Source organism: Lynx canadensis, chromosome C2, assembly GCF_007474595.2.
Source record: "Lynx canadensis isolate LIC74 chromosome C2, mLynCan4.pri.v2, whole genome shotgun sequence".
Classification (NCBI taxonomy): Eukaryota; Metazoa; Chordata; class Mammalia; order Carnivora; family Felidae; genus Lynx; species Lynx canadensis.
In genome coordinates, this window is record NC_044311.2 from 140,181,769 (window position 1) to 140,197,849 (window position 16,081).

The 16,081-nt window shown below is 42.3% G+C and overlaps 1 protein-coding gene across 4 annotated transcripts in view; it reads left to right on the forward strand.

The window, feature by feature from the left end:
- Window positions 1–1,598: 1,598 nt before the first annotated feature.
- The window catches only part of JAM2 (junctional adhesion molecule 2), a 60,664-nt gene continuing 46,181 nt past the window's right edge, over window positions 1,599–16,081 (forward strand). For all 4 annotated transcript variants that reach the window (XM_030329987.1, XM_030329990.1, XM_030329986.1 and 1 more), the window contains exon 1: window positions 1,599–1,703. In XM_030329987.1, coding sequence (XP_030185847.1) covers window positions 1,637–1,703 — 67 coding nt within the window. In that variant the 5' untranslated portion in view covers window positions 1,599–1,636. The remainder of the gene's footprint in view (window positions 1,704–16,081) is intronic.

A 16,081-nucleotide genomic window follows, 5' to 3' on the forward strand; every position in this document is an offset into this window, starting at 1 on the left:
CAGAAAAAAAAAAAAAAAAAAGAAGTATGCCTTTTTGTGTGTGTCTTTAGGGAGGAGCAAAAGAGATCCATAGTGACAAGAACAAGAAAAGAGAATGCCAACAACTCTTGTAAAGCATTATATTTTTCTGGTCACTGCCCAGAAAACTGGCATAAAAATGTGTTGTTAAATCTGTGTCCTCTCCCCTTGCTTGACGGGAGTGTAGCTCTTTCGTTTTTGCCATTTTGACTTTCTGGGTCCTCTGCCCGTCTCCTGCCTTGAGTATCAAGCTTCCATCCCTGTCACCAAGGAAACAGCAGGGAGGTCTCATTGCTCACAGCTCCGCATATCTAAACTCTGGTCGCCTTTGTCCAGTGAGCTAAATTCTTCATGTGCACACCACTAAATCAACTGTCTTCTATTCAGAACTTTATCCATTATTCTACCTTTGAAAAACTGATGTATCACAATTTCTTCTCTTGGGAATGGCCTTTTTCCAGACCTGTCACTATTCTTGAATGCACCAGACATTTTTGGTCCCTGGGAGCAAATAGAAAAATTGTCTGTTGAGCCCTTGGAGTGTGTGCAGTATAAGTGCAGGTCAATTTTAAAGCAGGCAACAGAGCATTCATAATGGGTTTCCCTTTTAAAAGCACAGTAGACCAAAAATAAACCTGACAAAGGGCAGCTGTAGAGTTTTAACATGTGGAAAACTCCACAGGCAGCAGTTATGTAACTGGAAAGAAAAGAAACATAATAAATATTTCACACCGTTAGATGAACTTCCAACTCTGACACGTGAAAAGCAAAGAACACAAAACACACCTTAACTCTCCAAAGAGCACAAAGCTTACGCTGAGAAGGGGCCAAGGCTCTTGCTAAAATCGGAGCCCTGCCTTCCAGCGTGAGTCCTCATTGCTTTTTTTTTTCTTTTTTTTTTCCCCTCTCGCGTCCAAGGCGGAGCCGGCGGATCCCATCTCCCGGCAGCGCCCCCGCCCCCCCGCAGCTTCACCCGTTGGACAGAAATTTTCCAAAAATCTCCACCCCTAGGCTGAAAACCCGAAAAGTTTTGTGCCAAGGAGAGGGAAGAAAGGAGTTGGAGCGAGGCGGGCGGAGTTGCCCTCCACCGCCGCCTCCCCCCCCACCCCGCCCGAGCGCCCGCCGCCCGCGCCTCCCGCCCCCCCTGGCTCCTCACCCCGGGGACAGCTGGCAGCCCCCGCGCCGGACCAGACACAAAGCCGATCAATCCCGGCGGCGCGGGGGCGGGGGGACGCCCGCCGGGGCTTCCCTTCCGCTCCTCGCCTCCTCCTGCCCCCTCATTAGGACCCAGCCCACACCTCGCCCGGCATCCACGGCCCTCCCGCTCCCACCCTCCACCCCACAAAAGGAACAGCCCAGACCCCCCCCCCCAAGTCCCCGGCCAAGCCAGACCTGCCCCTAGGCGGCCGGCTGAGAAGGCGCCCCCGGCGGGGGGAAACTGACATCCATTGGGGTCCGCCCACCGCTCCCCTGGTCTCCCCGGAGCCGGCCTCTCCTCTCCTGCCCCAGAAGTTCAGCCCCTGCCCGGCCCCCCCACCCCCCCCAGCCCGGGCCCTCCCGCGCTCCGGCCGCCGGGACCCTCGGCTTCCGAGGCGCAGCCAGCTCGGACCCCGAGAAGATGGCGAGGAGGAGCCGCCACCGCCTCCTCCTGCTGCTGCTGCGCTACCTGGTGGTCGCCCTGGGCTGTAAGTTGCTGGGGTACCTCCCCCCTTCCGCCCGCGCGTGCTGGGACCGTTCCCCCCACCCGGACCTCCAGCCCCGGGACGCGGCGCGCGCCGACGGCTGTCTCTGGCGCCCCGGGCTGCGCGCGTGTGCCGCGGGGGCCGTCTGGCTTGGCACCCGGGCGAGCGGGAATCGGGGTGCGGGCCGGCGCGGGGGCGGCGGGGGGAGGGCGGGCATCCGCGGTCGATAGCCTCCGATTTTGTCAGTTCTGGTTCAAGAACATTAAGAGTCCACACCAGCAGGCTTCTTGCAAAGTTGGGGTAAGTTTTCAGAGACCCAGGGACGCGAACAGAACGCAAAACTCAAGCACTACTTCTAAGATGCTAAGATCTCAAGATGGCATCACAGGGAGGCAGGCGCTGGCCACACTCCTCAGGACCAGAGAAGGGGGTCGGGTCAGAGTTTCTCTCGGGTTTCCGAGGCTCCCGACCGCACGGGTGCGACGCAGTGCACTTGTGGGGCAGCGGATGAGGGGAATTCGTGACTGCTGAGCCAGAATTCCTTTTATCCTCTCCACCTGCACTTCTACATTCGGTTAGGGAAGTCTGGTCTGGGGATTCCAGCCAGCTGCTGTGTCCTCAGGGGACTTCCAGCGGAATGATTGTTAGAAAGATTCAGAAGCTGAATGAACGAGTAGCGGGGGGACGTCCCAAAGCCAATTTCACGGGGTGGTTCTAAACAGGATTTGCACGGATTCTGAGCTCATGAGATTTAAAATCCTGGGAACGTTTCCTATTATTTTGTTTTCTTCGCCTTAACTTTTTAGGAAAATGGACGAAATTGCAATAGATCTGAAGCACTTGAGCAATCCTCCTTTTACTTTGTTTTATTTTTTTCCTCTTTTTTTTTTTTTTTTAACAGAATGGGTTATTGTTGCTATTCAAGTTCTGGTAATATAATATTTAAAATAACCCGCCGGATAAGTGTCTAATACCATAATGCAGTGACTTTTTTCTCACGCTCTTACTGCCAAAGTGAGTATTCCTGAACTCGACGTGACGTGAGCTTTGTTCCTGGGGGAGGAAGGCACAAGTTGTCTCAGGGAACGGGGTGCGCTGACCTATATTATAGAAAATCAAACCGGGGAGGCAAGGCTTCACAATAAAACCATTATGCAATTTTGAAATATCAATTGGTATCAGGTTGAACACACAAAAGAAATGCAGTGATGAAGAAAGGCAGCAAAGACACACAGTGGGGCAACTGTAACAAAACTGCTGGGAAAGATACATATTTTGTTGATGGTCCTAAATTTCAAATTAAAACAAGACTGACTTTAAGAATTGTCACTAATTGAAAACAGACCAAATGGTTTTACTCTGCTCCTTGTTATTCAGTGATCAAATGGGCAGAATAACCTCTTCTTCAGGCTTTGATTAAATCTAACCATTGGCTCTTCTAACCCTGACTCCAGTGGAGGAATAATTTGGGTGTGTGGGGGGATCTTTTCTATATCGTTCCTAGGATGCCTAAAAGTCTGGCATTGCAAGAATGTTTTCATTTCTTTGTCTTTTTTTTTAATTAACTTTGTTATTTTATAACAGTTGATTTAAACAAATATTGTGAAGATAGTATGGAGATTTCCCATACATACCACACCCACTTTCTCCTTTTATTAATATTTTACATTAGTCCATTACGTTTGTCATAATTAATGAAACAATTTTGACACATTATTATCAACTAAAGTCCACACTTTATTCAGATTTCTTTCATTATTATCTAATGTCCTTTTTTATTGCAGGATCTCATGCAGGATACCATATTACACTTAGTAGTCATGTCTCCTTAGGCTCTTGGCTGTGATAATTCCTCAGACTTCCCTTTTTTTTTACCTTGTCAAGTTGGAGGAGTACTGGTGAAGTACTTTGTAGAATGGCCCTTAGTGGGTATTTTTCTGATGTTTTCTCATGATTTCTATACCAGTATGGGCTTGTGAGTATTTATTTTATACTTTGGATTACAGTCTAATATGATTATATTTATTTTAGTGCTAACATTCTTCCAGCTTTGGCCATTGGGAGTTCTTCCAGTGGTTTCTGTATCCTTGGACATAACCCTCTCGTTGTATAAATGTATATGTGCATTTTTGTTTGTTTTTAGTGCTTCCTCACTTTCTGGCAACACAAAATGCTTCATGCTGATCGTGTGTATTTCCTGCTCTAGTCCTAGGATGAGCCATTTCTCTCAGGAGCCCTGGTTCCTTTTAGTGGAGAATGGTTAGAAACCAACATGCTGTCAGTGTTGTTGAAAAACAAGAGTCTTCTTCAGGGCCAGGTTTCACTCCACAATCCTGTTTGTGGTTTATCCATTCAGGTTTCATGTCCAGATCCCAAAACTGGGTATTACAGGCTATGTATATATCAGCCACTGTTCTAGGGACTTTCTTGAATATTCTCTTTTTAAGTTCTCAAAAATGCACAAGACTGAACATATCTTCAACTTACAGATAATGACCCCCAAGGCTCAGGAAAGCTCACTTACGGAGGCTGAAAAGAAATGAAGCTGGGATTTGAGGATCTGAGGATTTGTTCCATAGATTATTGGACTTCTCTCTTTCTTTTTGAATCCAAGCACTGAACCCTTTCCTCTGTCTTCATTCAGGAAAAGACTTTGTGGATTTCTTATGCTCTAATTCTATACTCATCTTCTTAATATCCACCCCAAATATAACTGTACCACCCTTTTATCCTTGATCCTATTATATATATATAATATCACACTTATTCCATTCTTTCATTTCTATTTGCCCGTATTTTCATCTCTTTCTTAGTAGTCTAGAAGATTTTTGTGGTTGCTGCTATTATTTAAACTATGATTTTGGTGTACCTGTTGATATATGGACATTTATTTGTGTGTTTAGTGGAACTGTATTTTTCTTTACCATTAAAATGGGAACTCCACGAGGGGAAGAATTTCTTCATGTTTGCACACCACTGTGTATGTGCCATGCTGAGCACAGTGCCTGGCTAATAGTAAGCGTAAATAGATACCTGTTGACCAGCTCTGAAGAGAATGAGGTGGAATAAGTGAAAGAAATGTATGGGTGGAATTAACGATTCTGATATACATCATGAAGCCCTAATTCTAAGTAGGTGACGTCTCAGATTTCTCTGAGGCGACATCTAAGCCAAGGAGTCAAATGTGAATGAGAGCAATGTGCTGTTCTTAACACTACATGGCTGGTAGCAGTCGGTCCTCAAATCTGGACTGGAACCAAAGCCAGGCCACTTGGCCTGTGAGTCTGTAATCTCTCATCAACTGATGAGGACTGTGGAGCAGGGAGAAATCTGGATCTTCTGCAGAATCACAAGGTTCTGCCCCAGGGGTGGGACTTACCCAAAACAGCACACCAGGGATCCAATGCCAGGAAAATCCTGCCCTCTGTAAACATTGTTAAGAACAAAGCACAATCCATTTGTGGGGGGAGAACTGGCTCCATCCAGGCATGGTCTTAATTATTTGATGAACGTAAAGGTCAAACTGGGCTTGCTGGTAGACCTGATGACCGGTTTAAGACTCAGACACAAATGGCATTCAAAAATAAGTCTAAAACAAAAAGTTAGCATAAAGAAAACAGTGAGTTCCCCATGGCTGAGAACACTCCTTTATCTTTCCCCCAGAGCAGTTTAATGAGAGGAGTCTGTGTGAATTTACGTGTGTTTGCTCTACCCATTTTCTATCACTTTGGTTTCCTCCTGCTGGCCTTGCTGGTAGAGAAGATGTTTTGAACTATGCAAGCTAGTGCTGCTCTGTTTGTCGAAGTTGGACCAGAAGATCTCTGTAAAGGCCATTATTTAAAATAACCTTTTCATCCCATAGCACTGCTGACTCAGTACTCCTGTGTTGCCAGATTGATGCTTTGAGGAAGATAAAATCGAGGAGAGGAAAAGGGGGCCAGAATGTAGGTCAAGTGCTTACTTTGGCAAAAGCAGAGAAAGAAAACTTAAAACCGGGTACTGTTTTCTTGGGAGGGGTTACTCTTAACATGACTGGGACTCAGAAAAACAACCCAACTGTGTTAGTTTCCTATTGCTGCAGAAACAAATTACCACAGATTTAATACAACACGGACTTATTACCTTAAAGTTCTGGACGCCAGAAGTCTGAAATAGGTGTCACTTGGCGAAAATCACATTACGCTTGGGGGTGCCTGGGTGGCTCAGTCGGTTAAGCATCAGTCCAACTGCAGCTCAGGTTATGACCGCACAGGTCATGAGTTCGAGCCCCATGTCGGGCTCTGTGCTGACAGCTCGAAGCCTGGAGCCTGCTTTGGATTCTGTGTCTTCCTCTCTCCCCCCATCCCCTAGTCACACTCCATTTCTCTCTCTGTCTCTCAAAAATAAACAAACCTAAAAAAAGAAAAAAAAAGTAAAATCAAAATACGCAAAGGGCAGCTATCTTCTGGAGGTTCTAGGGGAGAATCAGCTTCCAAGGTGTTTTTCCAGCTTCTAGAGGCCACCGCCTCATCGTCCCATTCCTTCATCCTCAAAGCCAGCGGTGCCAGGCTGCCACCAATCTGGTTTTGTCTCTCAGCCTCCCTCTTCCACTTAAAAGGACCCTCATAATTACATTGGGCCCACCTAGGTAATCCAGGATAATCTATCCATCCCAAAGTTAGCTGGTTAGCAACTTTAATTCCATCTACAATCTTAAATCCTATTGACCATGTAAAATAACACGTGTATAGGTTCCTGAGATTAGGATGTAGACATCTCTGGGAGGCCATCGCACCAACCAAAATTACGAAGTGCACAGAAGCAGTGCAATCAGCGCTGTAGCCAAGAATGTTCTAGATCCCATGGGACAACTGTAACTTTTACCTTTATTATTTTTTTAAATGGTTCTAATGTTTATTTTTGAGAGAGAGAGACAGAGAGAGAGAGAGAGAGCAAGTGGGGGAGGGGTAGAGAGAGAGGGAGACAAATAATCCGAAGCAGGCTCCAGGCTCTGAGCTGTCAGCACAGAGCCTGACGTGGGGCTTGAACTCACAGACCGAGAGATCATGACCAGAGCCAAAGTGGGACGCTTAACCCACTGAGCCACCCAGGATCCCCTGTAACAGTTACCTTTAAATTATAATTCATCGTGATATAGAATTGTGTTTTTTGAGTCATATTTCAGATCACGTATTGTAGCAGTAATGACCATGCACTCTGAGGCTGAGCTCTACGTTCAGTTACTAACTAACTGTATGACCTTGTACAAGTTATTTGATTTCTGTGTGTGTCACTTTACCCATCTGTACTGGCGATAATCCCAGTAATAGACTTACGTCCTAGACGCGTAGGGAGAAAGAAATGTGTACACACGTATAGCACACGTTAGAAAAATGGTCCTGTTAGTATTGACAACATTTGGAGGCAGTGGAGTTAAACATTCATGTTATTGTTTATAATGGATTTCCTGTATATATGAGAGTCCTGTCTAATAGGACTGTATATCTGTATATCTATCTCCATGAAAAGAACATGCTAGGCAAGTCAAAGTGGGGGTGGAGACCACTTCAGATACAGAGGGAACGATGTTGCCCAGAGGTACTTGGGCAAGAGCAAGCAGGAATGGAAGAAGTCCCTTATGGCCAGAACGTGGAGGAGAGGAGAGGGCAAAAGGCAGCACCCAGGTGGTGGAGGGCCTTGTGGGACAGATTTAGGATATTTGAATTTATCCTCAAAACTAAGAGAAGCCCATTGAAGGTTTTTAATCACTGAATATCAGTTAGATTTGCATTTCAAAGAGAACATATTGGATGGAGTAATGAGAATGGGCAGGGTGGATGGATGGGAAGTTGAAGTGAGGAACCCAGTGAGATGTTAGTAGAGTGGTCCAGGCTATCACTTCCTAAGTATTTCCTTGATATGGCTTATTGAAATCTATACATGCATATATATATATATATATATATATATATATATATATATATAATTTATTTGTTTTTGAGAGACAGAGACAAGTGGGGGAGGAGCAGAGAGAGAAGGAGACACAGAATCCGAAACACGCTCCAGGCTCTGAGCCATCAGCAAAGAGCCCGATGTGGGGCTCGAACTCATGAACCATGAGATCATGACCTGAGCTGAAGTCGGACGCTCAACCGACTGAGCCACCCAGGCGCCCCTATATGTGCACATATATAATTAGACATTTACATTCGCCCACGTGGGAAATCAAATAGCTAGGTCCTGGTTAAGGAGATTATAGGGAACACATTACACTGCTTTCTGGCCCTGCTGAAAACAGCTGACCGGTATCTAGTCAATGATATATAGAAGTCAGGTCTTACCTGTACTCATGAATTCCTTAGACTGTGTTATCTATGGAATATCTTATCTTGTTCTCCACCCTGCTTTCGGCATCTGCTCTTTTGTCGTCTTGGGAAGCACACGCTTCCCATACGTTCTTTCCGGCACGTAGCCACTGACATATTACGCAATGTCTTCCCTTTGATGTATGCCTAATAAATATGGGAGCTTGAGAGCAGCTTGGGGAGACTTCTCTTAGCCTCCCTCTCACCTCTCTTGACTTGCATGGAGTCTTGAGTAATTCTTTCTGCTGCCCTCGGCTTTGCTGGTCAAAGCCAAAAGCCGAACCCACACACCCACAGAAAATTGTTTTATATCTGAGATGTAGTTAATTGAATTTAACCAGGGATTTGAGAAAAAATTGTTCATTGGTTTTTAAGGAATTTTAAAAAATTGTGTGTGCTGCAAATGTTTCTAAGTTTCTGTTCAGCCCCTAACATCTAAGCATGAAACAGTAGCTTTAGGGGCTACTATTTATCATTTTTCAGTATTATTCTCTTTCCCACCCCTGGGTTTGTCTTCCTTCAGTATCGTCTTACATATTTCCTATGTTGCCATCCTTAGACAGGTGACTGGATTGCATTTGATAGGGAGAGGAGTAGCCTTCTGTGTTAGTAAGTATGTGAGGGTGTGCACGTATGAGTCGGAGACACAGAAAGAGAGAGGTAGGGGTGGGGAGAGAGAGGGGGAGAGAATGTGTGTGCTCACATGAATGCCTGGTAACAGGACCACAAAATCCTACTCTTGGGACCTTTAGGCCGGTGAGTGGATTGGAAATGTTCTGTAGTTTGAATTCTTCCTACATTTTCTGAACAGAGAAGCAAAGAGCTCCTGCACCTGGTCCCATGAAGGTGTTTCAAGAGCTACCCTCTTAGCTCTGCATGGTCTTGGGTCAAACAGCCCTGAGCAGGAAGCCCTGTGATCTTACCAGATAGGAGTTTTAGTGCTTAACTGAAAACTTTTGCCTTTCTCTCTTTCTTTCTTATGTCAACGGCATCAAGGTTTTATTTGTTTCATTAGATTTTCTGTTCTGTTTCAGTTTTCAACATTTTTTACAGGGGCGGTTTGGGACTGAGTTGTTTTTATAATGGCAAAGAGTGAAAAAGCCTGACCTGGGCTTACTCCATTATTCTGGGTGTTTCTAGTTCACTCACTTTCATTTTGTCAAAACAGTCACTTGTTTTTGGTTTTTAGTTTTAGCTTTGCCCACACTCTAAAAACTTGCTCAATACATTATTATGACCATAATCAAAGACAAAAATAGATCACTGTTGAATGCATTTACTTACATGTTTAATTAAAAACAGTGTATGTATATGGTAAGTTCAAACAGTACAGAAAGATTATAAGGTGAAAAATAACTCTCCAGCCCCCCACCCCTGGCCTTCTATTCCACTCCTCACAGATAACCCACTCTTAAGTTTTTGGCATACAGTTTCAGAAAACTTGGGGGAAAAATATAGTTCTAGCATATATGAGCATACCTGTATAGTTTCTTTAAAAATAAAGAGTCAAAATTTAGGGGTACCTGAGTGGCTCAGTCAGTTAAGCCTCTGACTTTGACACAGGTCATGGCCTCACGGTTTGTGGGTTTGCGCTCCACATTGGGCTCTGTGCTGACAGCTCGGAGCCTGGAGCCTGCTTCGGATCCTGTGTCTCCCTCTCTCTCTGCGCCTCCCCCACTCATGCTGTGTTCTGTCTCTCAAAAATAAATAAATGTTTAAAAAAATTTAATAATAAAAAAATAAAAATAAATAAAAATTTACTGTGCTTCTTGTTCTGTCCTTCCAACAAACCAAATCATATTATGTATGATATTCTGTGACTTCCTGCAAAGCTTTATTTTTACTAGTAATGAAGCCACAACCCAAAGCAACTTGTCACAAACAGGACTCATGACAGCATCTCGCAGAGGCCTTTAAAATCCTTAAGGTATAAAAAAAAAAAAAAAAAAATCCTTAAGGTAAAATACAACAAACCAACAAAAGTAAATAGTGAAACAAAGTGAATAAGTGAATAGAACAAAACAGAGGGAGATAAATTCCCAGACCAGTGACGAAACCTAGGAAGGGAAAAATTCCAACTCAGATGCAATGAAAAAGCCCAAAGAAAAGTGTAAAGGCCAACGCCCAGAGAAAACCAACACCAGCACCAGCTAAGACTTACAGACAAGTGCAAACTGGTGCTATTTTTAAAGGAGACCAAAGAAGAAGTAATGACCGCAAATAAAAAGGGAACACATTGAACTACTGGGAAAGTGCTAAATTTGAAAAGGCAGAATTGTGCTCATGTTTTAAAAAAGGCTCGAGAGGCACTTTCAAATAGGAATGGATTCTAATCAGAAGTCAGAACTCCCACAGTAGCATGAATAGTAACTTGAGTGTCTGTCCAATAATCTAAACACGCAGTTGGCTATGTCTTAAAAGATAGGATAAAAATTCTACATAAGCTGATTGGAGCCATGGATTGTTGCCCTTTGGCTCCATGCAATACTTTTGGTCCCAGAACAAGTCAGGTGCTTTTGTGTCCTGTGTGTGTAAGGGAGTGAACTATGCCATTTTAGATACAGTGTTTCTCCTTCCCAGCCATCTTCTCTGCTCTTCTGTTGTCATTGTTGAAATTTTCTCCATGTGCCAAATGCAACTCCTCCCTGAAGGTCTAAGCCCCTTCCTCGTTCTCTTAATCCTCCTCAATTCCCCATTCCCGGTGATATTAGTGTGTTCCTGGTTCTCTTATGGTACTTACTGGGCTGTACCCTTACCATGTTTACATGTGCTTCTCTCTGGATTGTGAGTTTCTTAAGGCCAGAGAGAACACATCTTTGTGTCTCTAGCACCTAGAATCATGTCTGACACCTAATGGTTCTCTAGTAATTAGTTGAATGTAAGTAAGTAACCTCAAGTGTAATGTTTATTTGTTTCTTACCTTCCTAAAATTACATTTAACAATTTTTAAAAAAATTTTTTTGAGAGAGCGAGTGCAAGCAGGAGAGACAGGCAGAGAGAGAGAGAGAGAGAGAGAGAGAGAATCTTAAGCAAGCTCCACACTCCGCTTGGAGCCTGACACAGGACTCAGTCTCATGACCATGAGATCATGATCTGAGCTGAAACCAAGAGTTTGATGCTTAACAGACTGAGCCACCAAGGTGCCCTTAGAATAACATTTTAATAACAAAAGTTGCAGGACATATGTAAAATGAATATTTCCTAATGAATGCATAATTTTACTGCTCTTAGAACTCCCTCCTCTCCTGTTAATACAGTTTCCCTAGAGTTTAGAGTTATAAGGTAATATACAGACTGGTCTGCCTTAGGGAGTTTTAAGACATTTTACTGATTGCCTGATGCCTCCTTGTATTGTAAGAAGAAAAAAAAACCCATATAACCTCTTGGATTAGTAAGCATTGACTAAAAGCTCAGATGAATAAAAGAATACCTCCTCACAAGTTGCCTGAGATAAAACACAATACAGGATATTAGAGAGTGGTCAAAGTACTCTCTGGGATAAGGGTCCAGTTTTTCCCCTCACAGTCCAATCCCTTTGCCACAATTGGTATCATAGCAACCCATGTCCCACAGTAGGTAAAAGTTTGATAAAAGGGGGGGAGGGCTTATAAAGTTATCTTTATTTCCAAACCAAAGATGACTTTCCTAGGCATTCTTCTCCAGTAACCATATCTTCTTGTGGGATTTTGACACCTGCTCATTAGCAGGGAAAAATTTTTTTACTGGATCCAGATGACTCATCAAGAAGGTCCAAGGGTACCGTCTCATTGCAAATGCTAGGATTCGATGCATCCTAAGAAATTCAGCTCTTTGCGCTACTCACCCCCATAAAATCTAATGAGCCTGTTGAAATGTTTGAACAACACTGCCTGGAACACTGGCCTCCAGACTTTTTTTTTTATTCCATGTCCTACTTCTCTTAAAAAGAGCATGTGCCCCAACATACATTTTTAGTAATGGATTATATACATGCATTTCTGTATCAATATATTACACTAATTATAAAACATATGTAAAGTAAAAAAAACAAATGAGATAATGAAAAATAAGTAGTAACGTCTTGGGGCAGAAATGAGGTGGTAATGGCCCCATATTACAGCCCTTGCTTGATATGATAAAACCTCTATCATTAAAACTCTGTGAGACTGGTACTGAATAGACTCACAGACTAATAGAACAGAATATAAGTTGGCCCAAGTTCATTGGAAATTTAGTATAGATGTGAGACCTATCTTTCTATTTATGTATATAAAATACTAGCATCTCAAACCATAGAGAATGCTTAACAAGTATCATTATGATTGGGTAGCCATTTGAGGGAAAATGGATCTGATCCTGAGACTGTGCATGAAGATAAACTCCGAATGGATTAAAGATCTAAATGTAAGTGAGTAATAAACTCACCACCCCCCCCCCAAAAAAAAACCCCAAAAGCATGGGTACATTTTTCTATAAAATATATATCAAAAAGAGCATCTGCATGAACAAAAATAACATACACAGGTCAAAAGACAAATGACTGATTAAAAAAAGATGTCTGCAATTTAAATCTCAACCAAACAGTATTGTCACTGATGTACGAACAAGCCCTAAATATGGAAAGAAAATAAAAATATAAAGAACAAAATAGAAAAATGGTGTACATACAACACAAACCCCAGAGAGTTCCCAGAAGAAAAATTGTAATAGTTCTTCAAATACAACGCTGCCCTCAACATCACTTAAATGCAAATTAAACTGTCACAGAGATAACGTCTCTTCGCTGCCAGATTAGCAAAAATACAGAACTCATCTGCATACTCTACTATTGAAGCTGTGTGCAAACAGGCACTCTCACTGCTGATGGGCTGTGTAGTGATTAATCTGCTATGGAGAGGAATTCAGCAATACGTACAAAAATTACATGTCTACTCTGACTCATCAACCCCACTACTGGGAGGCTATGGAAGGACCAGTCTGTTATCACCTGAAACTACTGACTAATCTTAACATCATTAAAAGTAGGACATTCAAACATTGTATGATACAACAGGAGGCACATAGCGTTCCCCATGTAGTGTTTATGCTCATCCCTCAAAAAAAAAAAAAAAAAAAAAAAGAATAATTGACCTTTATTTGGATCAAGCCTCTAACCAAGCTAACATCTCTTTATAGGAAGGTAGATACACAAATTAAAGATATGGATAAACTTAGAAAGTGGGTGGTTCTATAGAATAACTGACCAGCTTTCCATGACAAGTCAATGTCATGGAAGGAAAAAATAAAGGCAGAAGGGAGAAAAGGGCAGGTTAACTCTAGATTAAAAACAAGATGAGACAAAGAGCCCAGGAGGCAAGTGTAATACTGAAATGCGGATCCCAATTCAAGCAAGATATTAGGGGAATTTGACTAGGGTGAGGTATTAGATTATATTAAGGAATGAATTATAATTTGTTATTTAATGTTATCATAGCTATATGTCTTTAATTTGTATCGATACTACTAAAATAATAAAGAAAAGTGATTGATATGTGTGATTTGCTTTAAAACTCTCAACAACTAAAAGGATAGATGAAGTAAATGTGGCAGTCTTTACAACTGTTGAATCAAAATTAGGAATATATGGAGCTTATCGTTCTGTTCGCTCTACTTTTGTGTATATTTGCAAATTTGTTGTAGGGGTGCCTGGGTGGCTCAGTTGGTAAAGCGTGAGATTCTTGATCTCAGGGTTGTGAGATCGAGCCCCATGTTAGGTGTATAGATTACTTAAATAAATCTTGAAGAGTGCCTGGGTGGCTCGGTTGGTTAAGCATCTGACTCTTGATTTCAGCTCGGGTCATGATCTCAACAGTTCGTGAGTTCAAGCCCCGGGTTGAGCTCTGTACTGACAGTGCAAAGCCTGCTTGGGATTCTCTCTCTCGCTCGTTCTCTGCCCCTCACGTGTGTTCTCTCTACTCATACCCTCACGTGTGCTCTCTCTGAAAAAAAATAAACTTAAAAAAAGAAAATTTGTCATACTAAAAAAACTAAACCCATAAAAACAGAAAAAAGAGTGTGATAAATATATAAAAAATCCAATATTTATTTTCTTCATCTAGGTTTTGTTGGACAATCCACCTTAAAGTCTACTGGTTTAATGAAAGAATAAATAGACCAGAGTCTACTTGAAATATCTGAAATATATGCTCTCTTAAGCTCTATACCTTAGCCAGTCAGTATAAGAAACCCAAATTCTGTCTGAATAGCCCCCTCTTTAGTTAGTCTATTTCACACAAACAGAAAAATGAAATGCCTTAACACAAACAAAACACCCTGTCATTAACTGAACTCCAAGATCCTGGGTTATATGGCAAAATCCATTAGTAAATCTGCATAACAGCTACATTTTTCTTCATAATGTAGCATGAACCTTTTAGTGCATTTCCTTTGAAAGGGACTTTAATATTTTATTCCTTAAAATGTAAAAGTACCCAATAGATGAATGCATGTCACAGTCATAGACTGATGGCAAGAAAGGTGAATGTAAAAAAGAGTTGATTAAATTCCTAAAAACGTAAAATTTTTCCCTTGCGTTTATTTAATGGAGGACGGTCCAATCAAGCCTCCTTTGTGAACCCTCTGGCTCTTCTGAACAACAGTCTTTTTTATGGGGTAAGGGCATATCCAGCATTTAATGTACCAACTCAGGCGCATTTCGGAATTGCTCACGCTTTCTAAAATATTCATTTCACGTTCAAATCCGTGTCGTTAATAACTTAATATCAAGTTCCAAATGAGTTCCTGGTAGGACTTAATTTCCCATAGTTCCTGTAACCTTGAGGACTCCAAAGCTCTAACGATTTCTCTAGAGAAGACTCTGGTTATGGGGGAAGAATGAAAGAAGTAGAGGCATTATGGGCAGCCCAGAGCCTGTGTCGGCAGCGTACGCACGCTCTCATTGTAGCCCTTTATGTCAGAAGCGGTTTCTATGCAGGATAACACTTACTCCAGATACACCACGAATTCATGAGCAAGAGAAAATAGAGGCGGGATTTTCACTTCACCTCCCATCCCCTACAAACCTCTTAGGTTTAGAGTGGAAGGAAGCCCGCGTTCCAGTCCTCTAATAGAATTTATATTTATTTAGAGTCCTCCTTATGTGAACAAACAGGTCATGTCTCCCTTGCTTGTGCCTTCCCATACATTCAACTGCTGTCTTTGGTGGTGAGATACCGAAATCTGCCGAGTAATGATGAGATCAGTTAAGACAAGCCTTTACTGGGAGTGGCTCCGTCGGTTAGGCATCAGACTCTTGATTTTAGCTCAAGTCACGATCTCACAATTGGTGAGTTTGAGCCCCACATCAGGCTCTGTGCTGATGGTGCAGAGCCTGCTTGGGATTCTTGCTGTCCTTCTCTCTCTGCCCCTCCTCTGTGTGCACACACTCTCTCTCTCTCTCTCAAACATTAAAAAAAAAAAAGTAAGACTTTTTCATTTCATGGGCTAGAATGTTTTGAGAAAATTTATTTCTTACTATTAGAAAATAAAAGGGCAAATAATTTTGGAAATGGGATACAGAAACACTGCTTTTAGACAGCCGAGTTATCTCACCAGTGAGTGTGTTGAATATACATTGTTTTCTCAGAGGACAACGGATTCTCATCTTTTACCTGAAAGAGTATGAGTCACATTTCCCCTGACTGGGATGGTGGGCAGAATCACCTTCACTTTTTAAATTGTTCAGTTTTATAAATTAGAATTCTGAGTATGTTCGACTTTGGTACCTTGTTGGACTCATCAGTTAAATGTCCAGGTGAAAAGTCTCTACTGGAGGGTCAGAGGACCTCCTTATACTTTAAACCAGAAAGGTCACATGTTTACAAGGAAGCAAAAAGTATGGTCTAAATAAAATGGAGCTTGGGGGCAAAGAACTAAGGTGGTGTCAGTTCTGGTCTTGGTTATGATAAGGCTTTAGAAAACTATTTTATTTGCATCTTGTTTTCCTTATTTGTGAAATGAGGAGGTTTGATTTAATGATGATTAGAGTTCTTTATAATTTAATATTTTGTTTTCAAATGC